The sequence below is a fragment of the Phocoena sinus genome, chromosome 2, assembly GCF_008692025.1.
Source record: "Phocoena sinus isolate mPhoSin1 chromosome 2, mPhoSin1.pri, whole genome shotgun sequence".
Classification (NCBI taxonomy): domain Eukaryota; kingdom Metazoa; phylum Chordata; class Mammalia; order Artiodactyla; family Phocoenidae; genus Phocoena; species Phocoena sinus.
In genome coordinates, this window is record NC_045764.1 from 51046921 (window position 1) to 51062462 (window position 15542).

Genomic DNA, 15542 nt, shown 5'->3' on the forward strand with positions numbered 1-15542 from the left:
ATCTCAGGGCGCATAGCATTCTCCCTCAAACTCAGGCTTTCACAACTAATGCAGAGGCAATGTAAAGAACTAGATTGCTGAGGAGGGGCTGTGTCATGGCTGTGGCTGGGTAGTCCTGCTCTGGGTGACCCTGAGGCTTCTGCTTCGTTTCTGCAGCCTTGTCTCCCCAGAATAAAATGGGAGCATCATTTGCCTGATGACAGATTCCCTAGGCTTTTGCAATATTAGGCACTACAGTTCAACAAAAAGGACTGAAGACTATCTAACAAATCTAATTATTCCTTTACAACATTAACTCCCAAAACACACTAAAAATGCAGTAAAATATATAGAAAATGAGGTCCATGGTATCTCTTATGTATACCTAAAACAATTTTAATATTTATTTATTATTTGGCTGCGTCAGGTCTTAGTTGCAGCACATGGGATCATTTCTGTGGTATGCAGGATCTTTTGTTGTGGCACACGGGCTCTTCTTTGCAGTGCCTGGGCTCAGCAGTTGCGGTGCACAGGCTCTCTAGTTGTGGCATGCAAGCTCCAGAGCATTCAGTGCGGTGTACAGGCTCTCTAGCTGTGGCGTATAGGCTCCAGAGCGTGTGGGCTCAGCAGTTGCAGCACACAGGCTTAATTGCCCCCCAGCATGTGGGATCTTAGTTCCCCAACCAGGGATCGTGTCCCCTGCATTTGAAGGTGGATTCTTAACCACTGGACCGCCAAGGAAGTCTCCTTAATAAAAGTTTTAAAGTATGTTATGCAGACCAATCAGCAAGACTGTACTTGTTACTACCTGTTCTTCACCTGCTGGGGTAACCTTGGGCCCAAGCCCTGGACAGGCCTCACCCCTTGGACATGGACACTTCCATTTTCTCCAACATCATCCCACATCTTTTAACTCTGAATTACCAGCTCCCTTATTAAAAAGGAGGAATCAATTTTCCCTCACAGAAGAAATTATTTTATTCCATTTGAAAAAAAGTATACAGATATTCATTCTTTGCCTGGCAAAAGTCATTTTCTCATGAGAGTCTGAGTCCTGCCTGGTGAATTTAATGGTGACAAATGGTTAGAGAAACCTGTGGCCCTCAGGGGCACAGTGCACACAAACGTTTGGCTGGAAAAGCATTTACATGATCAAAACATTTCCTGTAGCAAAGGCTGATAAGTTCATTTTATCCTGAAGACCATTTGCTTTTGAAGAAAACATTTAATTTTGAAGATAATTTAAATTTGCTAATTGAACCCAGGGCAACATAGTTTTTCACATAACTGGGAGGAGAATGAAACTGGAAGCCCATCTCAGGTACTTCTTCGCCACATTCCCCTCCTCTTACATGATGAGCTCTTTTAAATTGATCTCTAGGCTGAATGTGTCAAATGCCTTAAACCTGCCTAAAACCCAAGAGCAGCATGTTTTTCTCCCTGGAGACAGATCTCCCTAAGGCTGAGCCACCAGCCACCCTGGCCAATTTCCACTCCTTCAAAGGACCGAGGCAGGCTCCTGCCCTCACCCCATTCACCCTTGCTCCACCAGCAAGGTCTCAGAGGCCAACCCATGCCCTCCACGAGCCTCTGAACTTAGCACCACTGCTGCCTTGTCATAGAAGGAGATGGGCAAACCCCCAGGCCCCTCTTTTTATGGTCTTCCACAGCAAGGGTCACCTCTAGGCCCTCCATTAAGTGTTCAATATTTTAACATTATGAGCTACACTGTATTCACTCAAGGAAAAGTGACTGAGCCCCGTTCCTGTTCTGTGGCTCTAGAAGTCCTAAGGATGGAGTCAAGGAAGCAGCAGATAGCAAGCCCATTCTCCCTGTACCACTCTTCCAGACACATACAGGAGCCAGCAAAAGCTGGACTGATGACTGTTCAGCCTTAGAAGTGTCACATGTTGGGACCTCGGTGAGAGGCACTCATCCTTCTCCCTATACCTACTCCACTCCAGACACTGACCTGAAAGAGCTCCTTCCAAGAATGCTGACTTGGGGGCTCCAGTTAGCAATCACTGTGGAAATGCTTCTCAGGTGAAACAGGGCCATGGCCTCCAAATGTCCTGGCCAGGAAGTGCTTAAAACATGCCTGCGTGTCAGATTAAGGAGCTCTAAAATTACAAGGAACAGAACTGCTATTTATTCAGTATTATAGCAATTCAGATTTAGGGCTTTTTAAATTCTAGATATGACATTGCCTCAAAAAGGCTGTCTGAGGGGGGCAAATGTGAAGTAGGGCTTATTACAATGTCATGTGTCACACTCTGAAACAGGGTGACATCCCATCGCTATTGCACAACACCTTTGTTGAGGGGGGACACAAAACTTCATTTGTCAGAGCCAGTCACTCCTCCACAGCAGGCAGGGGACAAAGCAAACATCCAGACAACCAAAGCTGATACCAGGGGCTCCCATACTGCAGGTCCATCTGCCAAGGCCATTCATCTCCCTCCAAGCATGTCCAGCTTGGGGACCTACACAGTGCTATTGTGAAGACACTCATGGCCAGTCCACTAAACGCCTTCAAGGAACAGCATCTGTCATGTGTAAATGTCTCTCCTGCCGCTCCTCTTTAGATGTAGGAGGTTGAGGACGCTGGTGTTTTGGCTCCCGCAGCCTTGGATCAGGCGAGTCTATTCCCCATGATGACTGTGATTGACATGATGGTGGCTTCTGAAACGCGTCCATATGTCACAGAAAAAAAAAAATGCAGCACGCTAAGATATGGCCAATGTCGGCTGATGCACATTAGGGAGCCCAAGTGCTAAAGCTGCCCTGATTCCTTAGAAACAACAAGAGCTAGTTCTTCCCGTGGGTGGTCTGACTGAACTGGCTGTCCTGAAGAGGGGATGGTTGGCAATGGAATCGCTAATTTGGGGGATTGCCCTAGAACTGCACTCACTGCCATCGAGCCATTAGGGACAGCAGTTGTATTCAAGATACTAGGGATCTCACTAGTAGTTTGTATTTTAAAATAGACCAAATAAAACACTGGTAAACAATTCCAATCAGAAGCATGATAAAAACAGCATTCCACCTCTGAATTCCACAGTCTGCACCATTTGTAGGTATCTTCGGAGGAGTCGGAAGCAATGGCTGACTGGAGGTCTCTATGCAGCAACTTTCACTCAAAAAGATTTCTGACTGAACTGCATGCTCAATATTCTGGTCAATGCCCTTAAAGAAATCCGTCAGTGGGTTAGACGAGGCACCGGCACTGACAGCTGCTCTGTCTGGGTCTGGCTGCTCCTCGAAGGTCACTCTGGTCTCTGTAGATGAGCTCAGGAGGGGTCTGAGTTCTTTGTGGGTCTCTGTTAGGATCCCGTGGTTTTTCACTGGAATCTTAACAGATTTCAAAGCATATAAGTCTTGTTCTCTGATGAAGTTGTTGACTTTCTTGATATCTGCAACCTAGGGAAGCCATGAAGACAAACATCACGAAATGATGTAAAGCTCCTTAAAACTAATATCCAAAAAGTGGTGCTTAACCTTTCTGCGTGACGGTCCAAGCCCACACAGCTTAAGAATCTGATGAACACTGGAAAACTGTACCTACACACAAATTTAGTTTAGGCTGAGTAACTTCGTTTTTTTGGCTTTAAACTCAGCCTTAATGTATAGCTTAATCATAAGATTTTTTATAGACTTACAAGTTGAACAACTCAAGATTAGTTTTGGAAAAGACTTTGTTTGTTTAAAGTGTGCCTTCAACAAAATGCTTTTAGGTGAAACACATCATGGTAAAAGAAGGCTGCACCCTTTCTACATTTAACTTTTGAGAAAACAGTGCCCCCATCTGGGTGACTCTCTCCTGCATCAGAACTTAATTTAGTAGCTGTAGTAGACATTAGCATTCAGCAAACACAAAGCCTCAGCCAGCTCTACAAACACTAGAACCTAGTTCACCTGTAACAACATTTTAAAAGGTGTGCCCTCATGATTATACGACGTTTTCTTTCCCAGAAGCACTGTATGGCCTATAAACTTATTTTTAAAATAAAAGCGACCTAGAGTTAATTCACTTCAAGGATTTCACAACACTTCTTTTCACTAGAAACATGCAGAGAATATGCATCAACTTGAAAACTATAGACTGAAATCTTCTATTCCAATATTAGGACTTGAGGAGAAAGGAACACGACTGCGAGTTTTAAAAAGTAACAAAGTTTACGACAAATTCCTCTCATAATCAAACCTTAATTTTTAAAAAGTAGGGGGAAATATAAGTCAAAGATAGATCCTCCCTCAAGTTATTGTTTGAAAACTTACCAAAAGCATCAGAGATGGACTCTAAGGTTCTAACTCCTAAGTCCACTTAAACTAGAGTGTAAATACAGCCAACAGACTTTATTCAAATCAATCATCTTCATTATTTTCATTACTTAGCAAGTGCTTTTATCATTTAATTGAATTGGGGTGGTGGACATTTTTAATTTATTATATCCTGAAACTTAAGGTGCTTGAGATAGTTTTGTTTTTGATCCTAATAAACTAACATTAAATTTATTTACTTCAAATAGGAAAACTATTCACTTCTTAGATACATTATATAGTCCTTTTGGATTTATTAAACACCACTGTTCCAAGAAGCCCACTGCATCTATTCAGGTCTTTGTAGGACAGGATTCAGTTTTCAACCCTTGCTCTATAAACCATATAGTATGTCTACAGAAGCTGAAGAGTCAAATATAAATCTCAGTACAGTTTACAGACACTATGCGTCCCTGGAGACCAGTTTATTTCCCTGGGAAACAACACCTCCACACAACATGTTGAGTCATTTGATCCTTGTTAGGTAAATGACAGACCCTTCAAGGATGAAAAGATTTTTTTAAATAAGTAGCTTATATAGCCTTAGAGAAAGCCATAGTAGCAGCACAGTGCTAGCAAACTGAAATAGTTTCTATCCAGGAGAAAATGCAGCAATTCAATAAATACCTTCCTACTTACTTTGCCATTGTTAATCACGCTGAATGCTAAAAATATAATTAAAGAGAGAAACAGGGTTATATAGATACACAGCATACAAAGGATAGATCATGCAGTTCTAAAAGAGAGAAGGCAAAACTTTACCAATCAAATAAGCTAAAACCAGCAAGAAAGGTTTAGAAAAAGAAAAGTAGCAAAAAAAATAAAGCAAGCACACCAAAGAAATCTTGGATAAACTCTGCGTGGCATCTCTGGCCCCATTATGTCTTAAAATGTGCTCAAAAGAAAAAGCTTTCAGAATTTCATTTTGGAGAGACAAGGAAGAGGTGCAGAGAGGGAACTGCCCTGTCACCTGAAATTCCTGACTAATTCCCTCTCTCTCTGAGGAAGGGAAGGTACTTCCACCTGCCTTCCATCTCTAGTTAGACAGGGGTATCCTTTACTCTAGAGCAGGCTTCCTCCAACCACCTCTGGGGTCAGAAAGGGTCCCCACCCTTCAGCGAGCTCCTCTGTTCCTCTAAACACAGGGGCTGAAGGGCAGGTGGCGCCTTCACCTGTGGGGTTTCTTACTTTGCAGCCATACTGAAGAGCGAGCTTGTTGAGGCTGTCCTCCTGGGCCAGCTCCCGCTGCAGCAGCACCACGTCCCCTGCTCCTGGCTGGTGAGGGTGGTGGGCACCCTTCTTCTGGCGCTCCTTGCCCCGGGGCCGCAGAGCTACTTGGTGGGACTCTTCCTCAGAGGAGTCCCCGGAGTCCCCAACACCATTCTCAAACATGTAAATGTGGCTGGTTGGAGTCCTACAGACCATGGCTGGGCCTTGGAAGGTCTTGGCTAACACTTCCTTCTGCCTCATTTTCTTAACTGAAAACCAAACCCCAGGGTTAATTCCACACAAGGCATATTCATTCCTCTGTGGCTACACTGAAGATAAGTGTCTTCTTGTTGTTAGAGATGACTCCTTTCCCTAATATAAATACTCAACACATACCATTGGCACAAAAAATGTCAAAACGTGTTTACGCTGGCTGAGATGGAGAGAGAGGCAAATAAATACACTCTTTTTTTCCTAATTGCATACTTTTTACGCAGAAAACAAGAGAGTCCTCTTTCTTCTCCCCTTATTCCTCATCCATAGCTATGTCTCCCCAAAACCCACATATGCAGATAAACAACTTCTCTTTTCGGTCCCAGAGCAGTAAAGAAGCAGCTGGGATCACTGCTATGAGAGGTAAAGACTGTTCCCAACTTCCTTCCTTGCACAGACCCTTTGTACAAAAAAATTCTTGCTCAACACTTCAAGCATTCCAAAGTAGCTTCACTTAAGGTCAAGACTAAGGTCACTTACTTAGAAGAACTATGAGACTAAATAATCTTGATTTTGAAACGACTTGAATTATATAACATATGAGGCAACCTGGGGGAAGACTTCTGTCAAACTAAGAAATTCGTCCAGTTTCTCACAGGTCCCTTGGCCTTCAGAACCTCCCCGTGTCTGGTTATTTTCACTTCCCGACCAGTGCGGAAGCCACAATACAAGCATTTCCCCTCTCCAAGTTGCTCGAATGAACTTCCAGAAATGAAATCTCCAACCCGGGAACGAAAGCTTCAAAAAGGGTTGGCTCCGGGTTTCTTCGGAGCCAGGAAGATATGCGGCCCCCTCGGGACAGCGTGGCCACGGAGCGACCCCCCCCCCCCGCCACCTCGCCCCAGCCCCCTCCCCGCACTCCGGGGGCTCCGCCGGCCCGGATGAGGGAGGGAGGAGGCGGCTCTCCGGGTGCCCGAGGGTCACCTGCGACGGCCCGAGCTCGGGCGGACCTTCCCGTCGGAGCTCAGCGCCTGCCAGGAGCCCCGGCGGCTCGCAGGCCTGTTTCCCTCGGAGCCCCTTCCGCGAAAGGGAGCTGGCTATAAAAACCGAGAGCGGCCAGCCTCTATGCTTAGACGGGTGGGGCCCCAACATTCCACAAAGGCACGACCTCCGACCTCTGACCTCCACCCCAGAAATCTCGGGTCAGTCCTCGACGGTCTGGGACGCTGCACCTCCAGCTGCAGGACGGTGACCTCAGAGACCCAGGAGTGGCGGCTCGCCACCCAGCCGACGAGCTGGGCGACGCCGCAACACCGCAACAGGCCCACGCAATGCCCCCTCCCACAGGCCGGGTACCTCAGCGTCCCGGATCCGCCGAGACCTAGCGCAGCCGCCGCTGCTGCGCCTGCCGATTGGCTGCGGAAATCAGCAGGTTCCCGGGGGCGGGGACGGCGAGGCAGCCAATGAAATCAGCGGTGGGCAGGGACTGGGACGAGCCAGGCAGTGCTGAGAGGTCAGCACAGGACCTGCGGGGAGCGAGGCCCCGGGGGCGGGGCCGGGGCCGGGACCCTGGGTCTGGGGCGGGGCCTCAGCTCCTGGACTGACGCTCGCCATACACGCCTGCCTGCAGCTGCTGTCCCGGCTAGTTCTGTCTCAAGTTTGAGCCTCTGCTCTCCCTCCAAGCTTTCCGCTGAGCCTCGGCTTTTTCACCGCCCTATGTCCATGGTCTGTAACGAGAGCTCAGATACCCAGTAGAGTGGGTGTCACCAGCTGAGGCCTCCGGTGGAGAAGGAGCCCCTCTGGCTCGGCCTAGGAGGGTGAGGGGTCTCCGCATGCTGAGCCTTCTCTGGCCAGAACACAGGAGGAGTTTGCTTCGCCGCGCCCCGCCCAAGAGGATAAAAAAGAAAAGTCCACCAATGTAAAACACTGAACCACACAAACACGGACCAAGGAAACATAATTTATCAAGTGTCGGATGGCAGAGGACTCCTTAAGCTTAAACGTGCTGGATGAACTCTTTCACACACTAAAGCACAAAAGTTTAAAACTGCAAAAGATTAAAATCCTTAATTGAGAGAGACCTCATTGAATTAATAAGAAACACACTAAGATTCCAGTAGATAAATAGATGAAGAGCATTGAGTACGCAATACTGCAGAAGCAGAACACAAATGGCTATCAGGGAAGAGAAATTAACCCTCACTAGCAATCAAATTAAACCACAAAGCAAAAGGATTAAAACAGTAAGATCTCAGAAACCCCTTCTATGGCTTTCCATCCCACTTAGAATAAAAGTCAAGTTCTTTATCTTGGCAGACAAAGTCCAGGGTGGTGTGAGGGCTCCAGCACAGTCTACCTGTTCCTTTCAGCTACGCCCCACTTTTCTCTGGCCTTTAAACACCCAGATCTCCCACCTCTGGCCCTTCACAGGAATGTCCTTCTCTCAGCTGCTGGCATGGCTAGACCTTCTGACCCTCAGGCCTCAGATAAGTCACCTTCTCAGCAGGTGTCCACCCTACATACATGTGTGCTCCCTCCGTGTTCTGGCAGATCAATTTGTTTCTTCATTGCACTTCCCGCTTAATTTACTTGTTTTATTGCCAGAATCCTCCTGCCCCTAATTATCATCTCTGTTTTGCTCACCACTACCAGTGCCCAACTCTGCTTGCACTTAGTAGGTGCTCATTAAATAGTGGTTCAATAGGAAAGACATTAAGTGACCTCAGTAAAGTACACAGGAAGGAAGTAACAGCACCAAAATCCAGTTCCTTCTGTGTTTGATTCCAAAGGCCCGGCTGTCTGGTCCAGAGCACCTAGCCATGGCCTAGTAGATTTGGCAAGCCTAGGAGTCAGAATTTAAAAGTGTGATTAATGGGAGAGGAGTCAGAACAGAACCTGCAAATCTGAGTTAATATAGTCACGCTCTGATCAGTTATAGTTGCTTCTTTCATTCAGCTGTCCAATAAAAAACAAATCCAGATTCAGGAGGGACTTTTTTCAAAAGGATTACTGCCAGAGGAGAAAGGGACTGTTGCAGTGGGGGAGGAGGACTATTGCAATAGAGAGAAGGTCTATAATGCCTGCAAGCATCTAAGAGTTAGGCAGAAAGGGTTGCTCTTTTATAAAGAGGAATAAACAAGACTAGAAAGAACCAGGTGTGGGGAAGTGGGATGAAAGGGTGGCAGGACTGGATAGTAAATCCAGCCTATTCTCAGGTGGGACTGTATGCTGGCTCAGGCTGAGGCTGGGCCAAAGTTCATTCAGGGGCCTGGACGACGGAGAGAGGCTTAATGCAAGTTTGGTTAACAAGAATTTGTTTCCAATTGACCAATGGGGACAAGAGGCTCAGCTCATCATTTATGAGGCAAAGAAAAGAAATTTGTTTCTGACCTTGACTTAGGTAAACAAGGGGGGCATCTGTGAGTCTTTAAGTCATATGGGGAAGGAAGGATGGTTCTTTGCAATAAGCCATTTTCCAGAACACAAAAACTTTGGGAGGTTGGTCTTAACCTTCATTGCTTTACAGGAGCACATGGCTTGGGTAAAGTTCAACATTGTCCAGCTTATATCAATGAATCTCTGTCTGCGTGTCGAGCACTGGGGCATAGTAGGAAGTGAAGCTGGCAAGTCCTAATGGGGCTTACATTTCTAGAGGGAAGATGGGCAAAAACAAAGATATATACAGAAAAGAGCACTACAGATTTCGCTAGAGCTTCGATGGTCGTGTCTGTTAACAAAAATTATCCAAACTTCATAAGGGCAAAAGGATGGTTGTATATCCTCTCAGTGCTAACCAAGTCCCAGCTTGGTTAGCAGACCTGTGCAAGAATTATCTGATTCTCTAAGGCAGAGGTTCCCGAAGTGTGGTCTAGGGACTCTGGGAATTCCTGAGACTTTTTCAGGAGGTCTGTGAGGTCAAAACTATTTTCATAGTAATGCCAACATTATTTGTATTTTCCACTTCATTCTCTCTTGATAACCAGTAATTGAGCTAAAGTATATTGAGTCCTTCCTGAGTACCAGGTAACACAACAACAGTATATGTAGGTATTATTATAATCCCCAATTTCCAGATGGAAAAACTGAGTATGAGAGAATTTCAAGTTGCATATCCAGTATCCATTCTAACCTTTTACTTAGGAACAAAGCCGTAACGTTATTTGGGGAAACAATGTGCCAAGCTGAGACTACATTTCCCTTCCTTGCAATGGGGTGTAGACATGTGAATAAGTGCCAGACAATGAACTGTAAGAGGAAAATGTTGGATGGGACTTCTTAAAATGCTTTTTAAAGGAAGACATCTGCAAAAGCTCTGTAAAATATTTTTACCCTTGCTCCTGCTGCCTGGAATGTGATGGCTAGAGCACCTACAGTCATCTTGGATCATCTTGGCAACATTGGAGGTGGAATCCATGTGCTAAGCACGCCAAAGCAGAAAGATGGAAGGTGTGTGAGGAAGAAATAAATACCTCTGTTGCTTAAGAGGTTGTGAAGATCTCTGTTAGTAGCAGTTGAAGTATTTCCTAATTTATATACTTAGGCACAGAGGTTAAGTTACTTGTCTAAGATATCATAGCTAGGAAGTACAAGAGGCAAGATATAACCCCAGACAGTGACTACAAAGCCCACGGTCTTATGAAAGCTTCTGAGCAGGGCTCAGTTTTGCTTTATCTGCTGCCCCAGCCCAGCCAAAGAGACCTGCTAACCTGGTTAACAGTTTCCTCTGAAACATACCCTAGTTTGGTTTCTCCCCTAGTTTTCGTCCCAGGCCCTTGGCTAGACTGGCTGAGATGCAGTTCTTCAGGGCTGAGTGAAGCCAGATAGGAGGTGTTGGAAAAACATGGCTCATCTACTGAAGTGTGCCAGAGTCACATCCGCCAGAGACAGTCCCACTTCTTCAGCCCTGAGAAAGCTATGACCAACCAAACATCCACAAGCAAACCTGCCTGCTCAGATGTCCCTCATACTCCGGCCAAACCTAGGCCATCATGTCCCTGTGTCAGCCTGCTATGGACTGAATTGTGTCTCTCCCCTAAATTCATGTGTTGAAGCCTTAACCCCCAATGTGACTGTACTTGAAAATTGGGCCTATAAGGAAATAATTCTGGTTAAATGAGATCCTGAGGGTAGGGCTGTGATCCAATATGATTAGTGTCCTTATAAGATGAGACCCCCAGAGAGATCACTCTCACTCTCTCGCTCTCCCTGCTCACACTCAGAGGAAAGACCATGTGAGGATCCAGCAAGAAGGTGGCCATTAGTGAGCCAGGAAGAGAGCCTGCACCAGAATCTGAACCCTAATGGACCTTGATCTGGGACTTCTAGACTCCAGAACTGTGAGAAACAAATTTCTGTTGTGTAAGCCACCCAACTGTATTTTGTTACGGCAGCCTGAGCTGACTATGACACTGACCTTGTCCCCAGGACGCCCCAGCAAGGGCAGGAGAGATGGATGGGAGCAGATGCTATGTGGCTGTTTTCCTGGATGTTTCAAAACACCAGTGAGTACAGAGCAGAGAATTGTATTTGCAAAGCCATTAGAATTTCTTACATCACAACTTCTCATTTTTTAGAGAGGAATTTAAGATCTATAGACACAGGGGACTTGCCTGAGGGTGCGTAGCCGGTTAGCAGTAGTTTTGAGGCACTATGGAAAATGAATGGAGTCCTATGCCAGCTCTGCATTTACCAGCTGCAAGGTTGATCTTCCTGTAAGCTTTCTGGACCTTTGTCCCCTCTTCTACTGTGTTGTCCCCTATGCCCAGGATGGCCATGCATTCCCTCTGCCTGGAACAATTCCAGGTTATGCCTATTGTCTCAACACAATTATAATTAACACCCCTTCCCTTCTCATAGTGTCTGGACACACCTTCTACCCCTGTGGCAGTTTTCAAAGCACATACTCTCCACCCACCACCTGGCAGACATTGCTAGTTCATCACCGAAGCCCAGACAGCTGTTAGGCCTCTGCATGGAATATACAGGACAGCCATGACCAATCAAGCAATATTGTCAGAGGAAGTGAAGTTGGTTTGCCATACCTACTCTGTGGAATCTGGTAGTCTTAATCTGGTTTCTTAGTTGTGGTTTCTCTAGTGACACAGGAAAATCCATTGGTCATTGTGGCTCAGTCTCCTATCCACAAAATGGATAAATCAAAACCTCCTGACTTCTTCCACGTGTTGTAAAGTCATTGTTAGAAAAGAAGCCCTTGGAAGAAATGTGGCAGTGAGTGTTAAAGCTCACAGCTCCAAAGATGTCACCAACTGTAGGAATTCATGGGAAAGTGTAGAAAAAAGGTTTAAGAAATAGATTGCATTTGGTACAGCAAAAAAGTCATTAAAAAGTTAAAAGGCATATGACAAATCAGGTAAAAAATTTGTTGTCTTTGATATGTTAATATCTTTAATATATTAAAGGCCTTCAGACCTTAATAAGAAAAAACAAACACTCCGTGGAATAATGATGTAAACAATTCACTAAAGAAATACACATAGAAAAAGGGTGTTAACTTTACAGATAGTCAAATCAGTGGAAACTCAGATAGCTGCAAGAAGCTGAAAAACTCAAACCTAAAAGGATTGTATGGTTGCACAGGTTGGGATAGGGTACTCTCAGGCCCTGCTTGTGGGAGTGTCCACTGGGACATTTGCAGCAATAGCTTTTAAAATGTGCACATTCCCTGATTCTGCCTCCCACGTTTAGGAATTTACCAAGGAAATAATTAGGACATGTAAAAAGATTTGCTATAAGAGTATTCTTAGTGGTGAGAAATGAGGGGGGGAACCCAAAAATGTCCAATAAAAGGGGATTAGGTTGAACTCATTTAGGTCGTTTATGAAATGGAATAAAATATGTACACGCATTTAAAATACTCTTGTAGAAGAGTAGTTATAGACATGGAAGGATGTTTATGAATAAAAAGCACTGTTTTAAAAATCTCTAGAAAACAAAGTAAGGGGCGAATACCCACGCATCACCCTACATCCATCCGAGGTTGTAAAGCAGAATGTTCCTAGTAGTTCTTCCTAGGTGACTTTAATTGCCTTATTTGTGTGCATTTGCATTTTTAAACTTGTCTCTGCTCCACACATTTATCTTGTTATGAGGAGGTGATGGACCTGCCAAGCAGCAGCTGAAGCAACAGGTGCTCAAGTTAGTCGTCCAACTTTGAATCTAGAGCCATACCTTAGGACCTGTAGGAAAATTCTGTGACCTCCACAAGCCTCAGTTTTCTTGTTTATAAAATGGGATCTGAAAAAGAGTATATATATATATATATATATCACTTGCTGTACACCTGAAACTAACACAACATTGTAAATCAATTATACTCCAAAATAAAATAAAATTTAAAATAAAGGATCTGTGATAGACCCTGCTGTTCTCCAGATGACTGGCATACAGTGAGCATTCCGGGAATGTGGCTATCATTGTTACCAAGGGGGAAACCATAAAGGTGTAAAAGTCATTTTTCATTAAAAAGTACATTCCCACCCTAACTTAGGTAGCTGGAGGTGGTTTGTGAGGCTCAGAACTGCTCTGATCTGGAGACAGGTTTCTCAGGTGAGTTTTTGTGTTTTCTTAAATAAATTTATTTTTGGCCGTGTTGGGTCTTCATTGCTGCTCGTGGGCTTTTCTCTAGTTGTGGCGAGTAGGGGCTAATCTTCGTTGCGGTGGCTTCTCTTGTTGCGGAGCATGGGCTCTAGGCACGCGGGCTTCAGTAGTTATGGCTTGTGGGCTCTAGACCGCAGGCTTAGTAGTTGTGGTACATGGGCTTAGTTGCTCTGCGGCATGTGGGATCTTCCCTGACCAAGGCTCGAACCTGTGTCCCCTGCATTGGCCGGCAGATTCTTAACCACTGTACCACCAGGGAAGCCCCCAGGTGAGTTTTAAGTCTGTTCGTCAACAGCTTTATTTGTGTCAGATTTCATATCCCCGTGGGCCAGGGTGTGGGGAAGTGCCTGCAAACTGCAAACAGGGCTCTGACGAACCAGGCAGGCTGTCATAAGCAGTGTCAGCGGGGACACCGCCCTCAGACCCAGTGAGCGCCTGCCTGAGAAGCCCAGTGCCTGGCCCGAGCTCCCAGGCCATCCCAGGCTGACTCCCACCTGGGGCTGCTCTGTCATCTCCACCTTGGCAGGAAATTTGGTCTCCAGTTTTGGTTTCCCAGAGTAGCAACACCCACAAGACCTTGGTGTATACAACAGGGTGTTTAAAAGTTTCATAGACACATCTTAACACCTCTCAGGAGCAAAACCTCAGTACTCCTCCACCCTCACCATTTTCCAATCTCCTTGCTTTCTCTGGTGCCAACCTTTAAACTCAGCTCAGGCTCCCCTGGGCATACCTGGGAGTTATGCCTAGGGTCAGAGGGCCTGCTCAACACCTCCATGGTCCCCATCTCCTCCCAGTCCCCTGGGGTTGGGTGGGGGACAGTTCTCGTTTATAATTTTTAGTATGACTTACATGGTAAAATCACACTATATTAGATATATTAAGTTACAGAAAATATTAAAAACAACTTCACCTCTTAGTTACTTTTTAATGTGGCTACTAGAAAATTTAAAACTGCATCTGGTTCACCTTATATTCCTATTGGACAGTGCTGCCTGCAGTGCCTGAAATCCAGTGTTCAGAGCCTGCATTTGTCTGGAGGCCTCCGTGTTCTCTAAAGGTTAACATGCAGGTGTCCTGACCATTCGAGTCGGTTCCAAGCTTGGCCAGAATGTCAACAGCGGGGCAGGGATGAAGGGAGGCAAGGATGGTGCCAAAGGGACTTCTTTGGCATGCCCACCCCCTCCCTCCCCAGACATTCCAACCAGAACCCTTTGACCTGAAGTTCCGCTCAGGTGGTGGTAGGCTGGGAGCAGCAGGGCTGGCTGGGCAGGTGGGAGGTCTCTCAGATGAAGACTCAGGGCACTTGTACCAGGGGGAAGGTCCAGGAGGAAGCCGCACTCAGTGATATTTCAGACTGCAGAGTGAGAATGGGCCACCCAAATAGAGTGGGGGGCCAGGGGCAGCTGTTGGAAGCAGCGCCTGGAGCCAGGGTGTGGGACTGAGGGAGACGAGAGGCCAAGGGCAGCCAAGGTAGCTGAAGGAGGGCCCTGGACTCCCCAGCCCAGCATCCTGCCCAGAAGCTTCCTCATGGTGCCCTGGTGGGACCACCAGGGTTTTCTGCCTAGAGAGACTTTTCGGCTAGTGTTCTGTGTTACTGCAGGTCAGAGCATGAACCTGTGGAATTGTAGGCACCTTTGGTAACGCCGCTCCGCCAGGACCCCTGGGCTACAAAAGCTTTGATCACACGCATGAGCATGTCGGGCCCCTCAGCAGGACTGTTCTCACCTCCAAACAGACATCAAACTAATGCATCCTGTATGTACAAAGTAGGTGCTTAAAACCAGGTTGTAAACATCTTCTTAACCCCATGATTAGAACCCAGAAGGGGCTCAGCAAAACATCCATGTAACTGATTTGAATATGTACTTGACTAATGCTCCTAAAGCATGAAGCTACCATCGACTGAGGGGCTGCTGTGTCTCTAACCAAACCTTTCAGCATCATTTCCAGCCTCAGGTCCTTTCAGGAACAGTGGACCTCTCTACAGTCAGGATTTAACCAAGAAACAACTCAGAGTATTCACATTAGAGGGAACTGCATTCAGGGATTGGGGTCACTGGTAATGGATGAACCAGTGGAGGGCATTAGCCACCATGGTGGAGCCACCATCCCCCTAGGCTGGGGGGCATTAGCAGGAGGTGATGTCATGGGAGCCTACTCAGTGGGAGCTGGAACCTTGGAGGAGACAAAAGTGCTGTGGA

General features: G+C 46.1%; 1 protein-coding gene across 1 annotated transcript; it reads right to left on the minus strand.

The window, feature by feature from the left end:
- Positions 1-932: 932 nt before the first annotated feature.
- On the minus strand, positions 933-7031 carry LYSMD4 (LysM domain containing 4). The gene is given in 5 exon segments (XM_032624188.1): positions 933-2826; positions 2828-2988; positions 2991-3399; positions 5488-5777; positions 6904-7031. Coding segments are annotated over 4 exon segments (891 nt in total). The 5' UTR covers positions 5770-5777; positions 6904-7031; the 3' UTR covers positions 933-2787.
- Between the last annotated feature and the right edge of the window lie 8511 nt (positions 7032-15542).